At 36.5% G+C, this 19682-nt stretch overlaps 1 protein-coding gene across 21 annotated transcripts in view; it reads left to right on the forward strand.

Moving 5' to 3' along the window:
* The window catches only part of SOX6 (SRY-box transcription factor 6), a 665386-nt gene that overhangs the window by 379844 nt on the left and 265860 nt on the right, over positions 1-19682 (forward strand). For all 21 annotated transcript variants that reach the window (XM_012456568.3, XM_012456580.3, XM_012456567.2 and 18 more), the window contains one exon: positions 18241-18330. In XM_012456568.3, coding sequence (XP_012311991.2) covers positions 18241-18330 — 90 coding nt within the window. The remainder of the gene's footprint in view (positions 1-18240; positions 18331-19682) is intronic.

Raw genomic sequence — 19682 nt, forward strand, 5'->3', positions numbered from 1 at the left:
TTATTTATAAGTTCCTAATGTGCTGCTGCCTTTTTTCAGAGATATCCTGCCCAGCGAGGAGATAGCCTAATCACAGTCTGCCACAGAGGCATTGCTGAGCTGCCATGGGCTCTGTCCAGTTGCTATGTAAGCTTCCTTGTGGTTTTGTTCATAGAGGTATAGTTAGAACTGCCTCGGTAATGGCAGTCTGCCTCAGTAATGGCAGACTGTCTCTGTAATGGCGGACTTCCTCAGTATTAGTGGATTGCCTCCATAATGGCGGACTGCATTGGCAATGGCAGACTGCCTCAGTAATGGTGGACTGCCTTAGTAATGGCAGATTGCCTCAGTATTGGTAGACTGCCTTGGTAATGGTGGATGCCCTTCCCCCCACAGAGGTGGACCGTCCCATGTCCAGCTGTGCTTGCTGTGAAACTCTCAATCCAGAGCGTTTCAGATTGCTGGTCTTTGTGGGGGATCTGCTGACACAGATCACCTGGCTCCCTGTTTCAGACCCCTCTTTTCCAGTTGAATGAGTGACTCTGTCTCCCAGGAGTTCCAGGCATCAGTTGAAATGGCGTCCAGATTTGTGTGAGTTTTTGTGTGGAGACCTGCTGCACCAGCTGAAACAGCCATGCTGGATACTTGTGACACTTTTCTGCCGGGGAATCTCCTGGTCTGCAGGCAGTAAAAATTCGTTTGGAAATGTGGTGATCACTCACCCTCTGAGTTCTTGCTGGGAACTGCACTGTACAGCTGTTCCTATTCACCCATCTTTGATCATTCTCCAATTTTTTGTTTTTTTGAGACAGAGTCTTGCTCTGTTACCCCAGGCTGGAGTGCATTGGTGCAATCTTGGCTCACTGCAACCTCTGCCACCTGGGTTCAAGTGATTCTCCTGCCTCAGCCTCCTAAGTAGCTGGGGTTACAAGTGCATTTCAGCATGCCTGGCTAATTTTTGTATTTTTAGTAGTGACGGAGTTTCACCCTGTTGCCCAGGCTTGGAAACTTAGATTTTAAAAAGAAATGAAGATTACTGTAAATGGTGACTCTGGAGGCAAATATAAGACATTTAATCTCTAATATTTAATTTACTCAAAATATGATTGATTCTATAGCATAAACTATAACCATGAATTATGAGGTTTAAAACATTTAGAAGTAATATGTATGAAAGCAATAGCACAAAATAAGAGTGTTTTAAAGTTCCTTACATTGTATTTGAAATGGTATATTACTTGAAGGTAGACTGCTATAAGTTAAAGATGCATATAATAAACTCTGGATCAATCATTTAAATAATGAAATAAAGAGGTATAGTTAATAAACCAATAGAGGAGATAATTAAAAAGGCCGGAAAAGAGGAACAAAAGAATAAAGGACGCTTAAAAAATAGTAATATGGTAGACTTAACAATCATTACACTAAATCTAAATGGACTAATACTAATTTTTAAAAGGCAGAGATTATCAGATTGATTAACAAAAACAAGACCCAATTAATATGCTGACTATAAGAGACATCATAAATATAAAGATGTAAATATGTTAAAAGGATTCTTGAAAATGTCCCACAAAAACACTAATGATAAGAAGGCTGAAAAAGCTATACTAATATAAAAGTAGACTCCAGGAGAAGGAATATTATCAGAGTTAAAGAAGGACATTTCATAATGATTAAAGGTTCAATTCACCAAGAAGACATAATATTCCTGCATGTCTATACATCTCTTAATAATAATGGAGTTTCAAAATACTTGAAGCAAAATATTGACAGGAGTATAAGAAGAAAAAGACACAATCACAATCTAATTATTCTTGGTAATTTGAATACACTTCTTTTAGAATTTGATAAAACAACTAGACAGATCTATAAGAATGTAGAAGACCTGAACAAAATTATCAACTTAACCTAATTGATATTGCTAGATTACTACACTAAAAAAAATATGGATTATTATTATTATTAAGGAAATAAGGTGCATCCCCAAGATAAGGCATATGCTGGACTATTAAACAAATCTCAAATATAAAATGACTGAAACTATAAGGGGTGTATTTTCTGACATGGAAACAAATTACCAATCAATAACAAAAGGAAACAATTTTAAATTCAAATTATTTGGCAATTAAACCACATATTTCTAAATAAACTATTTACCAAAGAAGAAAGAACAAGGAAAATTATAAAATATTTTAAACTAAATTATAATGAAAAACCAACCTAACAAAATATGTGGGATGCAGCTAAAATAATACTTTGAAGGAAGTTTACATCTTTAAATGCTAATTTTAAATAATAATCTTAAAAAATTTATGTGTAAATTCAAGGCAAATTCAATCAGAATTCCAGAAAGTCTTTTTTTTTTTCTTTTGGTAGGCAAATCCATTCCAAAATTTACCTGAAAATGCAAGGGACCTAGCATAGCCAAAACAAATTTGAAATAGAAGAACAAATTCTTATTCTATGTGATTTCAAGATTTACTATAAGGCTGCAACAATGAAGACAGTTTGGTCTTAAAATAAGGATAATGAATTAATAGAACAGAAAAGAGAATTAAGAAATAGCTCTACAAACACACACACACACACGCACACACACACACACACATATACACTCTACACACAGTCATTCGATTTTCAACAGTTAAGCCAAGATAACTCGATGGGGAAAAGATAATCTTTTTGACAAATGATGCTGGAACTACTAGATATTTATATAAAAGAAAATTAACTATCTTTTACCTCATAGCATATATAAAAAATAAATTAAAATTGATCATAGACCTAAATATAAAATTAATTCTAAAGTTTCTAGAAGAAAACACACACAAAAAATCTTTGTGATATTGATACAAAGATTTCATAGAAAGAATCCAGAAAATACTAGTCATAAAAAGTTTGATAATTAAATCACATTAAAATGAAAACTCTAGCTCCTCAAAAGGCACCTTGTGAAAATAAAAAGGCATGCTGTAGACTAGGTAAAAATGTTTACATTACATATATTTGAGAGATGACTTTACAATGCAATGTAAAAATGGGCAAAATATATATGAATGGTCAAAAAGCATACGAAAATATGCTCAATATCTTAGCGATTAAGGAAATATAAATGAAACTACACTAAAATACCACTTTATACCCTCTGGGATGACTAAACTAAAGTGCTAACACTAAGACTTATTGATGAGGATATGAAACAACTAGAACTCTCATACATTGTGGTGGAGGTATAAAATGGTGCAACCACTTTGGAAAACTTTTTGGCCCTTTATAAAAATAGAGTCAGGCACATAGCTATCCCACTTTTAGAGGAAATTCAATTTTTGAAGGGGAAATATATATATATTTATAAAAAGACTTGTGAATACATTTGTGTATTAGTTTTATTTCTAATACCTTTAAACTAGAAAAAACCCACATGTCCATGGACAGATGAATAGATGCACAAATTGTGGTGTATTCATAAAACAAAAATTAAAAAAAGACAAGACTACTAATTCATGCTGTAACATAAATGAATCTCAAACTTTATGCTGACTGAATGAATCAATATACAAAAAGGAATATATTGTATACTTTCATTTTTATGAAATTCAAGAATAGACAAAACTATTTTATAGTGATAGAAATCGTATCAGTGGTTGCCTGAGTCCAGGAGCATGGATAATTGCCTGAAATGGGTGCATAAGATAACTTTTTAGAAATGTTCTGTATCTTCTTTCAGGGGGGTATGACTGTGTGAATATATAATTTGTAAAAACTTATTAAATTTATATTTTAAATGCTTCATTTTATTATATGTAAATGATACATGAATAATATAGTTAATTTGAAAAAAACTAGTTTTATAGCTGCTTGACACACAATAGTCATATTCTTTTTTTGTATATCAGGGAATTAGTTTTATCAGTTAATATGAGCAGAGCTCTGGGTTAAGCATTATGAAAAACCACAAAGTGGTATCAGCAACATTCCCTAACCATCAAGGAACTTAATATGTAGTTATCATATTGTGGTATAAACTTGATCATATAATTAATCAACTGGTGGTAAAAACTGATAAGTACTAGTAGTAGTAGATGTAAAAGGAATTATGAAATTCATATCAAATTAAATAGGTTGATTGATAGATGAGAATATAAAAAATACAGTGCCTGACAGATATGTGCTCAGCAAGTGTTAATTATTTTGCTTGAGGGGATGAAAATTTATGTTTGAAGTGATGAATCAAGGCATAATTGAGGAGGTGGCATTTGATGTAGGCACTGTAGAATAGGAGGGTTTTTTATTAAGTGTCAAAAAGCAGGGAGACATTCAGGCCAGGAGGATGTCATAATCAAAGCGGGGAAGTGAAAAAGCACAGGTATATAGAGTGGAGAGAGGCATGCTTGGTGTACTCATTTGGACAAAAAGAAGTTTCATGTAGATAGAATAATAGGAAATTAATCACTAGGGTCAAACTTTAAACGATCCTTAAAAACAAATTGAGGAATATAACCTTGTTTTAAATTGAACTTTTGCAGGTTGCCAATATATTATGTAAAACAGATAAAAATTGATATTTGATCAGTAAAAACTTATTTTATAATTTAATATTATAACATTAAATATAAAGTCAATCAGAACAGTGAAGCAGTTTGGAACACATAACTTTGAAATTGGGGACTACTGATCTCAAATCAAAGTGTTTTTTTTTTTTTATTGCATTTTAGGTTTTGGGGCACATGTGAAAAACATGCAAGATTGTTGCATAGGTGCATACGTGGCAGTGTGATTTGCTGCCTTCCTCCCCTTCACCTATATGTGGCATTTCTCCCCATGCTATCTCTCCCCAACTCCCCACCCCCTGCTGCCCCCCCTACTCCCCCCCAACAGACCCCAGTGTGTAGTGCTCCCCTCCCTGTGTCCATGTGTTCCCATTGTCCAATACCCGTCTATGAGTGAGAACATGCGATGTTTGATTTTGTGTTCTTGTGTCAGTTTGGTGAGAATGATGGTTTCCAGGTTCGTCCATGTCCCTACAAAGGACACGAACTCATCGTTTTTGATGGCTGCATAATATTCCATGGTGTATATGTGCCACATTTTTCCTGTCCAGTCTATCATCGATGGGCATTTGGGTTGGTTCCAGGTCTTTGCTATTGTAAACTGTGCTGCAATGAACATTCATGTGCATGTGTCCTTATAGTAGAACGATTTATAATCCTTTGGATATATACCCAGTAATGGGATTGCTGGGTCAAATGGAATTTCTATTTCTAGGTCCTTGAGGAATTGCCACACTGTCTTCTACAATGGTTGAACTAATTTACACTCCCACCAACAGTGTAAAAGTGTTCCTATTTCTCCACATCCTTTCCAGCATCTGTTGTCTCCAGATTTTTTAATGATTGCCATTCTAACTGGCGTGAGATGGTATCTCAATGTAGTTTTGATTTGCATTTCTCTAATGACCAGTGATGACGAGCATTTTTTCATACGCTTCTTGGCCTCATGTATGTCTTCTTTTGTAAAGTATCTGTTCATATCCTTCACCTATTTTTTAATGGGCTTGTTTTTTCTTGTAAATCTGTTTTAGTTCATTGTAAATTCTGGATATCAGCCCTTTGTCAGATGGGTAGGCTGCAAAAATTTTTTCCATTCTGTTGGTTGACGATTCACTCTATTGACTGTTTCTTTCGCTGTGCAGAAGCTGTGGAGTTTGATTAGGTCCCATTTGTCTATTTTGGCTTTTGTTGCCAATGCTTTTGGTGTTTTGGTCATAAAGTCCTTGCCTATGCCAATGTCCTGAATGGTTTTGCCTAGGTTTCCTTCTAGGGTTTTTATGGTGTTAGGTCTTATGTTTAAGTCTTTAATCCATCTGGAGTCAATTTTAGTGTAAGGTGTCAGGAAGGGGTCCAGTTTCTGCTTTCTGCATATGGCTAGTCAGTTTTCCCAACACCACTTATTAAACAGGGAATCCTTTCCCCATTGCTTGTTTTTATCAGGTTTGTCAAAGATCGGATGGTTGTAGATCTGTTGTGTTGCCTCCGACGCCTCTGTTCTGTTCCATTGGTCTATATCTTTGTTTTGGTACCAGTACCATGCTGTTTTGATTAATGTAGGCTTGTAGTATAGTTTGATGTCTGGTAGTGTGATGCCTCCTGCTTTGTTCTTTTTGCTTAGAATTGACTTGGCTATGCAGGCTCTCTTTTGGTTCCGTATGAAGTTTAAGGTGGTTTTTTACAGTTCTGTGAAGAAGGTCATTGGTAGCTTGATGGGGATAGCGTTGAATCTGAAAATTACTGTGGGCAGTATGACCATTTTCACGATATTGATTCTTCCTAATCATGAACATGGAATGTTTCTCCATCTGTTTGTGTCCTCTCTTATTTCGTTGAGCAGTGGTTTGTAGTTCTCCTTGAAGAGGCCCTTTACGTTCCTTGTTAGTTGTATTCCTAGGTATTTTATTCTCTTTGTAGCAATTGTGAATGGTAGTTCGTTCTTCATTTGGCTCTCTTTAAGTCTGTTATTGGTGTATAGGAATGCTTGTGATTTTTGCACATTGATTTTGTATCCTGAGACTTTGCTGAAGTTGCTTATCAGTTTCAAGAGATTTTGGGCTGAGATGATGGGGTCTTCTAGATATACCATCATGTCGTCTGCAAATAGAGGCAATTTGACTTCCTCCTTTCCTAATTGAATACCCTTTATTTCTTTTTCTTGCCTGATTGCTCTGGCTAGAACTTCCAGTATGATATTGAATAGGAGTGGTGAGAGAGGGCATCCTTGTCTAGTGCCAGATTTCAAAGGGAATGCTTCCAGTTTTTGCCCATTCAGTATGATATTGGCTGTTGGTTTTTCATAAATAGCTTTTATTATTTTGAGATACGTTCCATCGATACCTAGTTTATTGAGAGTTTTTAGCATAAAAGGCTGTGGAATTTTTCAAAGGCCTTCTGTGCATGAATTGAGATAATCATGTGGTTTTTGTCTTTAGTTCTGTTTATGTGGTGAATTACATTTATAGACTTGCGCATATTGAACCAGTCTTGCATCCCCAGGATGAATCCTACTTGATCATAGTGGATAAGCTTTTTGATGTGCTGCTGTAATCGGTTTGCCAGTATTTTATTGAAGATTTTTGCATCTATGTTCATCATGGATATTGGCCTGTAGTTTTCTTTTCTTGTTGAGTCTCTGCCGGGTTTTGGTATCAGGATGATGTTGGTCTCATAAAATGATTTGGGAAGGATTTTCTCTTTTTGGATTATTTGGAATAGTTTCAGAAGGAATGGTACCATTTCCTCTTTGTATGTCTGGTAGAATTCAGCTGTGAACCCATCAGGACCTGGGCTTTTTTTGGGTGGTAGGCTCTTAATTGCTGCCTCGACTTCAGACCTTGTTATTGGTCTATTCAGGGTTTCGACTTCTTCCTGGTTTAGTCTTGGGAGGAGGCAACTGTCCAGGAATTTATCCATTTCTTCCAGGTGTACTAGTTTATGTGCATAGAGTTGTTTGTAATAATCTCTGATGATGGCTTCAATTTCTGTGGCATCTGTGGTGATATCCCCTTTATCATTTTTTATTGCATATGTTTGGTTATTCTCTCTTTTCTTTTTTATTAATCTGGCTAGTGGTCTGTCTATTTTGTTGATCTTTTCAAAAAACCAGCTCCTGGATTTATTGAGTTTTTGTAGGGTTTTTTGTGTCTCTATCTCCTTCAGTTCTGTTTTGATCTTAGTTACTTCTTGTCTTCTGCTAGGTTTTGAGTTTTTTTGATCTTGCTCCTCTAGCTCTTTCAATTTTGACTATAGCGTGTCAATTTTAGATCTGTCCTTGCTTCTCATGTGGGCACTTATTGCTATATATTTTCCTCTAGAGACTGCTTTAAATGTGTCCCAGAGATTCTGGTATGTGGTGTCTTCATTCTCGTTGGTTTCGAAGAACATCTTTATTTCTGCCTTCATTTCATTGTTTATCCAGTCAACATTCAAGAGAAAGTTGTTCAGTTTCCATGAAGCTGTGCGGTTCTGGGTTGGTTTCTGAATTCTGAGTTCTAACTTGATTGCGCTGTGGTCTGAGAGACTGTTGGTTATGATTTCCGTTCTTTTGCATTTGCTGAGGAGTGATTTACTTCCAATTATGTGGTCAATTTTAGAGTAGGTGTGATGTGGTGCTGAGGAGAATGTATATTCTGTGGATTTGGGGTGGAGAGTTTTGCAAATGTCTATTAGGTTTTCTTGTTCCAGGTCTGAGTTCAAGTCCTGGATATCCTTGTTAATTTTCTGTCTTGTTGATCTGTCTAATATTGACAATGGGGTGTTAAAGTCTCCCACTATTATTGTGTGGGAGTCTAAGTCTCTTTGTAAGTCATTAAGAACTTGTCTTATGTATCTGGGTGCTCCTGTATTAGGTGCATATATATTTAGGATCGTTAGCTCTTCTTGTTTCATTGATCCTTTTACCATTATGTAATGTCTTTCTTTGTCTCTTTTGACCTTTGTTGTTTTATAGTCTATTTTTTCAGAGATGAGAATTGCCACTCCTGCGTTTTTTTTGCTGTCCATTTGCTTGGTAAATCTTCCTCCATCCCTTTATTTTGAGCCTTTGTGTATCCTTGCATGTGAGATGGGTTTCCTGGATACAGCACACCAATGGATTTTGGCTTTTTATCCAATTTGCCAGTCTGTGTCTTTTGATTGGGGCATTTAGTCCATTTACGTTTAGGGTTAATATTGTTATGTGTGAATTTGATCCTGCCATTTTGATGCTAGCTGGCTGTTGTGCCCATTAGTTGATGCAGATTCTTCATTGTGTTGATTCTCTTTACTCTTTGATATGTTTTTGGAGTGGCTGGTACTGGTTGTTCTTTTCTATGTGTAGTGCCTCTTTGAGGCACTCTTGTAAAGCAGGCCTGGTGGTGATGAAATCTCTGAGTACTTGCTTGTTCACAAACGATTTTATTTTTCCTTCATTATGAAGTTTAGTTTGGCTGGATATTAAATTCTGGGTTGAAAGTTCTTTTCTTTAAGGATGTTGAATATTGGCCCCCACTCTCTTCTGGCTTGTAAGGTTTCTGCTGAGAGATCTTCTGTGAGTCTGATGGGCTTCCCTTTGTGGGTAACATGACCTTTTCTCTGGCTGCCCTTAGCATTTTCTGCTTCATTTCGACCCTGGTGAATCTGACGATTATGTGCCTTGGGGTTCCTGTTCTTGAGGAATATCTTTGTGGTGTTCTCTGTATTTCCTGGACTTGAATATTGGCCCGCCTTGCTAGGTTGGGGAAGTTTTTCTGGATAATATCTTGAAGAGTGTTTTCCAGCTTGGATTCATTCTCTTCGTCACATTCAGGTACACCTATCAAACGTAGATTAGGTCTTTTCTCATAGTCCCATAATTCTTATTGACTTTGTTCATTCCTTTTTACTCTTTTTTCTCTAATCTTGCCTTCTCGTTTTATTTCATTGAGTTGATCTTCAACCTCTGATATCCTTTCTTCTGCTTGGTCAATTTGGCTGTTGAAAGTTGTGCATGCTTCGTGAAGTTCTCGTGTTGTGTTTTTCAGCTCCATCAATTCACTCATATTGGTCTCTAAGTTGTCCATTCTCGTTAGCATTTCATCAAATGTTTTTTAAGGTTCTCAGTTTCTTTGCATTGGGTTAGACCATGTTCTTTTAGCTCTCAGAAGTTTCTTATTACCCACCTTCTGAAGCTTAATTCTGTCATTCCCTTGCTGGTGAGGAGTTGTGATCCCTTACAGGAGGAGAGGTGTTCTGGTTTTGGCTGTTTTCATCCTTTTTGCGCTGGTTTCTTCCCATCTTTGTGGATTTATCCACCTGTCGTCTTTGTAGTTGCTGACTTTCTGATTGGGTCTCTGGGTGGACATCCTATTTGTCGATGATGAAGTTATTTCTGTTTCTTAGTTTTCCTTCTAACAGTCTGGCCCCTCTGCTGTAGGACTGCTGAGGTCCACTCCAGGCCCTGCTTGCCTGGGGATCACCTGCAGCAGCTGTGGATCAGTAAAGGTTGCCACCAGTTTCTTCTTCTGCTTTGTCCCAGAAGGATACCTGCCAAATGTCAGTCTGAGCTCTCCTTTATGAGGTGACTCTTTGGATAAACAGGGGTCAGGGAGCTGCTTGAGGAGACAGTCTGTCCTTTATAGTAGCTCAAGTGCTGAGCTGTGAGCTCTATTCATTCAGAGCTGCTGGGCAGGTACTTTTAAGTCTGCTGCAGCAGAACTTATAAACCCCTTTTTTTTCCCCAGGTGTTCTGTTCCGGGGAGTTAGGGCTTTATTTACGAGTTTCTACTGTGCTGCTGCCTTTTTTTTTTTTTCTTCAGGGCTGCCCTGCCTGGCAAGGAGGCAGCCTAGTCACTCTCTGCCTGCAGGGGCTTCACTGAGCTGCTGTGGGCTCCTCCAAGCTGCCATGTGAACTTCCCTGCAGTCCTGTTTATATGGGTGTAGTTAGGACTGCCTCAGCAATGGTGTCCTGCCTCTGTAGTGATGGACTCTCTCTGTAATGGCGGGTTGCCTTGGCAACAGCAGACTGCCTCTGTAGTGGTGGAGTGCCTCGGTAATGGCGGGCGCCCCTCCCCCACAGAGCTGGACCATCCCGGGTTCAGCTGTGCTTGCTGTGAAACTCTCAACCCAGAGCATTTCCAATTGCTGTTTTTTTGTTTTTGTTTTTGTTTTTGTGGGGGTGGAACCAGCTGGGCCTGATCACCTGGCTTCCTGTCTCAGAGCCTTTTGTTTTTTAGTTGAACGGTCGGCCCTCTCCCAGGTGTTCTGGGCGCCTGTTGGAAAGGCTCCAGGATCTGTGTGATTTCCCATGCAGCAACCCACTGAGCTGACTGAAACTGCAGCTCTGAGATTTGTGGCTCTTTTTTGCCCGGGAATCTCCTGGACTGGCTCCCTGTTTCAGTACCCCCCCTTTTTTTTTAATCAGAGGAATGAGCAACTCTGCCTTCCCAGAGGTTCCTGGATCTCCCCGGAGCCCCCTTTGTGGGCTAAGAGGGGATCCAGTTCTGTTTACTGTGCACTGGGAGCTGCCATGCCAGGGCGCAGGGAAAACAGCTGCTCTGGCCAAAACAGCTGCGTTGGTGACCCTTGGGGCTCCTCCGCCTGGGAATCTCCTGGTCTGTGGGCAATAAATATCCATCTGGAAATGTGGCGTCCACTTATCTTCTGCGCTTTCACTGGGAGCCGCAATCCTGAGCTGCTGCTAACTGGCCATCTTGGATCATATATCAAGATTGTTTTTTTGTATTCATTCTTATTGCTGCTCCTTACAATTTTTCTTTATATTTTTGGCCTCATTCACTCTTATCGCAGGCAGGCTTTATGTGCCAGGTAGGATGGTCATGATTGTTCGAGATCCACATACTTATAGCTTCCAACCTGAGCATAAGAGAGCCTTTAGATAGTTCCAGTGGGTAATTATGATTGGATCGAATTTCTCTGTGTGGGTAGGGGGAGCTGTAGAAGGCAGGCAACACAGAACTATGAGTATTCTCATCAAGACAACAGCAGTCAGAAACATTCCCCCCCACCACCAAAAAAATAAATAAATAAAATAAAGAACATAGGACACACTGGATACAAAAATTATTATTTTCACAGAAATTAGAATACAGTCAAAAAATAAAGACAGTGATTTGGCCAGGCACAGTGGCTCATGCCTGTAATCCCAGCACTTTGGGAAGCCAAGGCGGGTGGATCACCTGAAGTCAGGAGTTCGAGACCAGCCTGGCTAACATGGTGAGACCCCATTTCTACTAAGAATACAAAAAATCAGCTGGGCGTGATGGTGTGTGCCTGTAATTCCAGGAGGCTGAGGCATGAGAATCACTTGAACCCGGGAGGCGGAAGTTGTGGTGAACCGAGATCCTACCATTGCACTCCAGCTTGGGCAACAACAGCGAAACTGTCTCAAAACGAAACAAAACAAAACAAAGAAAACCCCCACACAATGAAGTATGTATTTTAAAAGTAAAATAAATAGTTGTAGAACCCAAAGCCCAAAGAGCAGAAGCAGAAAATAGAGTGTAGAGAAGATGTCATGGCGAGTAATATTTTAGCAACATAGACAGCCATAATTTCTAATGGGACATTTTTATTCCATTAAAATTGTGGCACATTTGAAGGCCTCCTGGGCAATGAGCTACAGTGAAAAACCAAGGCTTCAGGCTGCACGTATACTTCTGATAGATGAAAATAAAACCTACTTTGGAAGGAATTACCTTATGAGTTCAACAGTTTTTTTAGTAAATTGTTACCTATTCATTAGTGGATGGTATTGAGAAAAGGAAGGTTTTAATTTAAACAAAATAAAGCATTATGGAGAAAGAAACGTGGAGGAAAGGAAAACCAGCATAAGTGAGTGTGCATAGAGAGTTGGCAGTTGACCACTATTAGTTTTCATTGCAATATCTTGGATTTTTTTGCACCTCTCTCCAAAGAATTAGAGTGTCTTACTCCATATCTGAAGTAAATAACAAGTAAAAAATTTTTTATTTTCCCCTTTTGGATACTTCATTGTGGGAACAGTAAAACCTATGATCAAATAATGGTTTAAATAGTCACGTCAGCAAAACAAGCACTGAACTGAAGTTAGAGCTCTGCTGCCAACATTTTGACATTGGTAAGGCAGGTGACTTCTTTATCTTGACTCTGTTTTCTCATTTCTGAAATGAGCATATTGGTCTTCATGATCATTGAAGTCTCTTTTAGCTGTAGCACCAGGCCATACGTTTCTGAATCACCTGCTGTATGTTTTCCTTTTTTTCTATATTGGCATTGTTAGCAGTTGTGCTTTGAAGGAAATTTGAGAAGTTGCTTTGAACAATTCCTGTTATTGTTATAGGTGTGAGGCAGCCTTGGAAAGCAGATAAAAAGAGATACTTCTTACTTGCACTTATAGAACAATGTGACTTTCACTGATGTATATTAGGTACCAGTTTTAAGGAATGCCTATGAAAAAAATATCTAAGACTTTGGCAGATAAAAATCATGTGTAGAGAGAATATTATTTCGATTATGATAATGTCTGTATGTGTATGTACAGATTTCAAATATGGTGTGGGGCTTTTTCTGCCTTATAAACATGCCAAAATCTTGCATTTAACAGTTCTAATTACATTTCCAATAACTTACACACAGGCGCGCGTGCACGCGCGCGCGCGCGCGCGCGCACACACACACACACTATATTATCTAGTAAAGTGGTTTTGGAATTAACATTTTTCCTGGAAGGAATATATCTGATTTAATGATTTAATGACCAAATCGTTTTAAGGCAGCACAACAGAATTTTCACAGGAACTAAATCTATTTTTTTTCACACCGATCATGCATGTTTTACTCGAGCATTGAGTCATTAGCATGTTTATAATGGTTCTAATTTAGCACAACATTTTCTGAATTTTATCCTTGAGTCATTTACAAATTGTTCATATTGAGTAAACAAAGGAAACAGATTGCATTTTATACTTAGTAATTTATCTGAAAGAAGAGGGGAGGGTTAATTGTTTTAAAGTTTTGGTCTGTTTGGGGAAGTGAGCCTGCTTTTTCATTGCTAGGCATAAATGCCATTTCTCATCTTTTTTGGTAATAGGGGAGGGGGGTTATGGAGGAGTAAAATGAAAAATTAGGATCAGGACAAGATTGGCCACTCCCAGAGGGGAGTGTAGAGCAAAAGGGGAGCTGGCACGAGATTATCCAAAACAGTTGGTGCATTCCTTAATGATCAAGTGCTTGAGAAGTCCAGCTCTTCCTGGCAGAGCATCTGTGTTGATGTTTATATCATTGCCCTGCTGTATGGGAAAGGCATGCTTTCTCTTGCTGCTTGGCTAAAAATAGTATGGAATATAGCATTGTATGAGATATTTTAAGATAGCAAAAACATTTAAAAGGTGAAAGGTTTGACTTTTGGATCAAAAAAGATCAGTGATATAACTCGTGGTGTTACTTGCAGACTGAATTTTATCTACAGTTTGTTAGTGATTTGTACTCTTGGTTGGGGAAGTTATTCTAGGTTTATTTGGTGTAGTCTGAAAAACCCACTCTGCTGTCTTTTCTGTCAGCTTCCCCAGCATGAAGAGCAGGCCTGAAAACAGCCTCTATTTATACCCCCTTGTTCTTATTTGGAAAATCAGTTGTTTCATTGGATGGAGAGAGAGGGAGAGAGTGCGAGAGAGGAAGAGCATGAGCAGTCGTCAGGGAGTGTGCTTTGTACGTTATAGTGACTTCAAAATAAAACTGGCACATTTTAGTGTCTAATTATTTTTAGTGAGCTTGGAGAGTTTTAATTAAAATTTAAGAGTGCTCTTCAAGCTCTCCAAGTTCCAATTTTATCCCACTGTATTGTGGAGCACTTGCCACTGTGGAAAAATGTACAGTAACTGGCATGTGCAACTCTGTGTTTCCTAATGAAAAATGTGGGATGGATAATCCGTAGGGATATAAATACATTTTGCTGGGTTTAATTGTAAACCAAGGTCATGGATGCTTTTGATAAGTTGTCATTGTTCTTGGATAAATAGAAAAATTTATTGCATTCGAAATTTATGATTCCTATGGTAAAAATAAAAAGAATGGCTTTACTATTTTCTCAAAGTGCTAATAAAGCATTAGAAAATCTGTACATGGAGCCAGCAGTGATTGTTTTCCTCACTAAAATATTTTGAAGATATCTTTTATGTCATGTTTCTAATGTTTTAGCATTTCTAAATTTAAATATCACTTTGAGGTAAAAGGAATAATGTGTTTGTTTATAGGTAGATTGTTATAAAATGCAATAAACATTTGTCACATTATCTCTTCCTCTTCCCCATGTTGTAACTTTAATGATAACTTATTTATTTATTTTTTGATCTATCTGAAATTACTTTGTACAGTATAGGAGTTAATACTGCTGCAGATTTGTCTAACTAGAAGTAATTTAAAATTGTTTCTAAAATATCATCATACAATTAGGAAATCAATATCTCACATACTCTTTCTTTTCATTTTTCTTACATCATAAAATTAATTACTAAGTTAATTAGCAAAAGCATTACTCAGCTGTGATAAAGCATTCTTGACTCATCTGGCCTGAAACCTAAGTACTTAGGAAGCAGAAACTTTGCTTTGTAATTTATTATGCAGATATTTAAAAAACAAAATGGTTCTGAATTGTATCTTCCTTTTTTCTCAAATTTTGAAAGAGATAAATTTGAAAAAGAAAAGAAAAAAGCAGAAACAATTCAACTTATAATTTATAACATATCAAAATGTTTACATCCTTGCTTAAAACATAGGTGAGAACTGAAGTCTTGCTCTTGATTTTTCATAGTACCCTTTTCATCAATATTATTTGTAAAAATTAGAGAAGATAAAGTCCCCAACGAAATATTATTTCGTTGAATAAATATTGGTTAATGGAAACAGATTCTTTCAAAGAGGAATTAATTTTGGCATTTTCTGTTTCAATACGGCTTTAGCATAGTGCTACTTTTAATTTGTACCCTTACCTGGATATTGTTTTCAGATAGAAATTTGAAAATACAAATTTTATTTGTAACTTGGTATCTATTACATATTTCCTCATTTCAAATCAGAAACTCTTTTGGTGGTGGCAGTAGTGTCCTCTGCTTGTACAGTGCTTAGTAACAATCCATTTCTTTCGGCCTTTTTTCTCTCATCCTACTTGCTTTACATTATTACATGGAGAGTGCTTAGCACCAATGATGGTGTGCCCCTAGAGGTTTGGCAGTCAGATAATGGGGTAGAAAACAGTCATCTGTCAAGAGACCTTCTTACAGGTTTGAGTCTTCCTGGAATCTCCTAGTCTTGAGAATAAACATTGATAAGGTTGTATGTAGTAACTTTTATTGTCCTATAGATAAAGGCAATCAGTGATTGCTATTAAATATTTTCATGGCTGAAAATGTAGATATGAAAAGGCTGCTTTTTTTTTCCCCTCCGTTTCTTCTACTGAAATGGGAACTCATATAGCTAGATTAACTGAGCATTGCAGTAAGGATTAATTTTCTAATAGGAATCTGAAACGCTTTGACGTTATTAACCATTTTATTAATGAGTAGCTTTTATGTAAAGCTGTGTCCACACGATTTGATTTATATTTGAAGTGTGTGTTCCTGTTGTTCATATAGCTCTCTTTTTCTCCCATGAAGTTTTAGCATTCTTTTCTTGGAGCTCTAAAAGATTTCAAGTCTATTTATAGAAATGAGAGACTTATTTTAGCCTGTTTTACATCCTAGTGTGCATTTAATCCTAGTATATGGACTTGCTCTAAATTTGCTATTATTACAAATAAATTGTACTTTTATCTTTGACTACTATAATGTATGCTGTCAACTCAAATTTTAGCTAAACCAGTTATGCTTTTGTAACTGTATCAGTAATTACCAGCTTAGTGCACTGATATGTTGTATGAAAGGGTAAAAAAAAAATTTGGGTAGAGTATGAAAATAAAAACTTTTTGTTGATTATTCTTATCTATAATCTAATGTTATATCAATCTCTCTCAGAAATTCAAACCTGATTTGAGAAAAAGTAATATGTGACAGGCATGGATTTGAAGAATTGCTTTGTAACTCTTAGTATTATCTTTTTTATGACTTTAGCATAAAAACAAACTAGGTATAGAACAAAACATAAATCTCATTTCTGAATTTGAGTGAAAAATAGTAAGAGACTATTTCAGCAATTAAATACAACCTGGACATATGCATATGTATGTAGGCCCCATTGGAACATTACTCCGAATGCAATTTTGAAGCACAGCAGTAGATCTTTTGTTGAAGACTAAGAAAATAATAGGAAAGAATGGAGTAAAGGAAGAAGGAAGATAGGAAGGAAGGAAAGGGGAGGAAAGAAGTACGGGGATGGGCAAGGAGCTTTCATTTAATAAAGTTGAGCTGTGTCCTATTTAGAAAGAACTTCAGCTCTGTGATAGCCAGTTCAGATGGTTGTTCTTCATCAGCCGTTTTCACGATCTGGATTCTGTCCCTTCTTTGATTGATTGATCATGTCACAGACAAATGTTAATTGTTTTTCACCAATACTTTCTAACCATGCAGTGGTTTTCTCATCTCTTAGCCAGGGCTCACTGTCTTTTTCTGAAGCTTATCTAGCTTCTAAAACCTTCTAGATCCATCTTGACCTTACTGTCATTCTGAAAAATTCAAGGAGGATTTAGAAGCTGGAGAAAAAAAATGAAAGGGAAAATGCTAAAGAGGTAGGTGCTGATATGAGAGAGAAAAAGCATTTAGAATTGGAGTAACTGTTTTAAATATAATTTTAAAAGAAAGTTATCAGAATTTTGACACTTGGAATGTTAAAGTTTTATGGGAGTATGCTTTGCACTAAGGATTTAGTATTTAAATCTGCATTCCCTTTTGGAAACATGACCTATTTGTTAAGAATTGAGGCTTAAAAGGTACAAATAAATAGTTGTAAGCAGTAGCCCCAGTTGCCAATCCATCTACGTAAAGACCAGAAATAACTGATTGAGAAAAATTTGGTAATTATCAGGACATTCTAAAGTTTGGATTTCTGTAAGCTTTATGAATCTTTATAAAAACAATTGTAATTACTCCCTATATTCTAGTATGTTATTGAGAAGTACAGTAGGGCAAATAATAAATGGCATTTATATAGGTATTTATTTAATAAAAATATGTATCACTTTTTGTATAAGAGAAAAGTTTTAGCAGTTTTCATTACTAGGGATCAGAGAACATTTTAGTTTTATTTTCTTCTTGTTTGACTCTAATTGAATATTTTACAAAAGTTAGATTTCTTTTTTAAGAACTAAGTGGTTACACATTGACTGGCCTCTTCTCTCCTGAATATCTCTTATTGTTTCTTGCACAGCACATACATTTTGCTTGGACTTAAAAAAAATTGCCTGGATTAAAAGGAGTATCTAAAGTTAAACTAATAGGAAAGAGCTCTCTTTTCTGTACTGTCAGTCTAAGAAATAACAAATGCTGATTGAATATTAATAGAATTATAATACTAAAATAAGATTATTGAGCATTATCTTTTTTCTCCTAGATGATAGTTAAAATAATTATCTGGTGAAAATAAATTTTGTTGTGGTATTTTATAATACATATTATAGAATAATGTAATTTTCTATATCCTGGGGTTAAAGCAACAGCAACAAAACAGCTTTGTGCATTCTTAAATGGGAGAATTTCTCTATAAACTGACTTTCTAAATTTGTAATAAATATATATTTTTAATACTTACTTTTGTATTTTAATAGATTCCTCCTGCATGGAAAAACTACTTTCAAAAGATTGGAAGGAAAAAATGGAAAGACTAAATACCAGTGAACTCCTTGGAGAAATTAAAGGTACACCATAAAATATATCAAACATGTCAATGCAGTGATTTTATTTTGCATAACAATGTATTTGCTGATCTTTTGTACCATAACACTAAAGTTTTACATCTAACATTTGATTGTACATGAGAGGGTGAATGTGTTACACGTTTCTGAACTTTTATTCTTTGCAAGGCTTACAAACTGAAAAATTTCTCTACTTTTTGTATTAGTCTATAAACATATTACTAATGGGATTTGCTGCCTCATTAATTTACCCCACAAAAAAAGTATAAAAACCTTATGTGAAAAAATGAGTAAATTAAGCTAAAGATAGTCTGATGTTTTCCTCTTAAAATTGTAATAATAGCTTAATTTATGAATCCAAATTATTTTGAATTTCCTCTAATCAAAATGGGCTTCCTGTTGCACCTTTAAAACTGTTTCTAGGATGTGCTATACATAATGGTTTATGGGGGGATTCTGAAGCCTGTTTACCTTGATTCACATTGTGGCTCTGTCACTGGATGAGTAACTTTGGACAAGCCACTGAACTTTTCTATGTTTTTTTTTTTTTTTTGTCTAATTTTTGTTTTTGTTTTGAGAGGGAGTCTTGCTCTGTTGCCAGGCTGGAGTGCAGTTGCATGATCTCAGCTCACTGCAACCTCTGCCTCCTGAGTTCAAGCAATTCTCCTGCCTCAGCTTCTCAAGTATCTGGGACTACAGGTGCTCCACCATGCTCAGTTAATTTTTGTATTTTTAGTAGAGACAGGGTTTCAGCATGCTGGCCAGGATGGTCTCAATCTCTTGACTTCATGATCTGCCTGCCTTGGCCTCCCAAAGTGCTGGGATTACAGGCATGACCCACCATACTTGACCTTTTCTATGTTTTATGATCCTCATCCATAAAATGAGGATAATAAAAGTACTTCCTTCATAGGCTCACTAAGAGAGTTAATACATGTATACCTCTTAGAACAGTACCTGGTACTTAAGAAAGTACTCATGATTTTAAGTTGTGGTGGTTGTTAATATACACACAGGATCCTATGTTGATTAAACCTCAAATTTCATGAGGTTAAGCATTTCATGGTCTTTGACTCAGATGACAATAAATTTCTTTACTTTTGAATATATGTGATTGATGTTATTATTTTTAGACATGTTAAGAAGTGGACTATCCCAATCCATTCAGATAGTAAGTTAAAGGTAACTTATCTAGAGTTACAGTTTTTGCCTGGTAACCAAACTCTTGCTGATTCATTTATGGAGAAGAAGTGCTGTATTATTAATTTTTTGCATTATGAATGAAATGATCACTCATTAACTCTATCTGTCATCCCTTATGGACAATCATCACTGTGATTTGCACTAATAATTTG

This window comes from Aotus nancymaae, unplaced genomic scaffold (assembly GCF_030222135.1).
Source record: "Aotus nancymaae isolate 86718 unplaced genomic scaffold, 86718_ANA_hifiasm-v0.15.2.pri h1tg000059l, whole genome shotgun sequence".
Classification (NCBI taxonomy): domain Eukaryota; kingdom Metazoa; phylum Chordata; class Mammalia; order Primates; family Aotidae; genus Aotus; species Aotus nancymaae.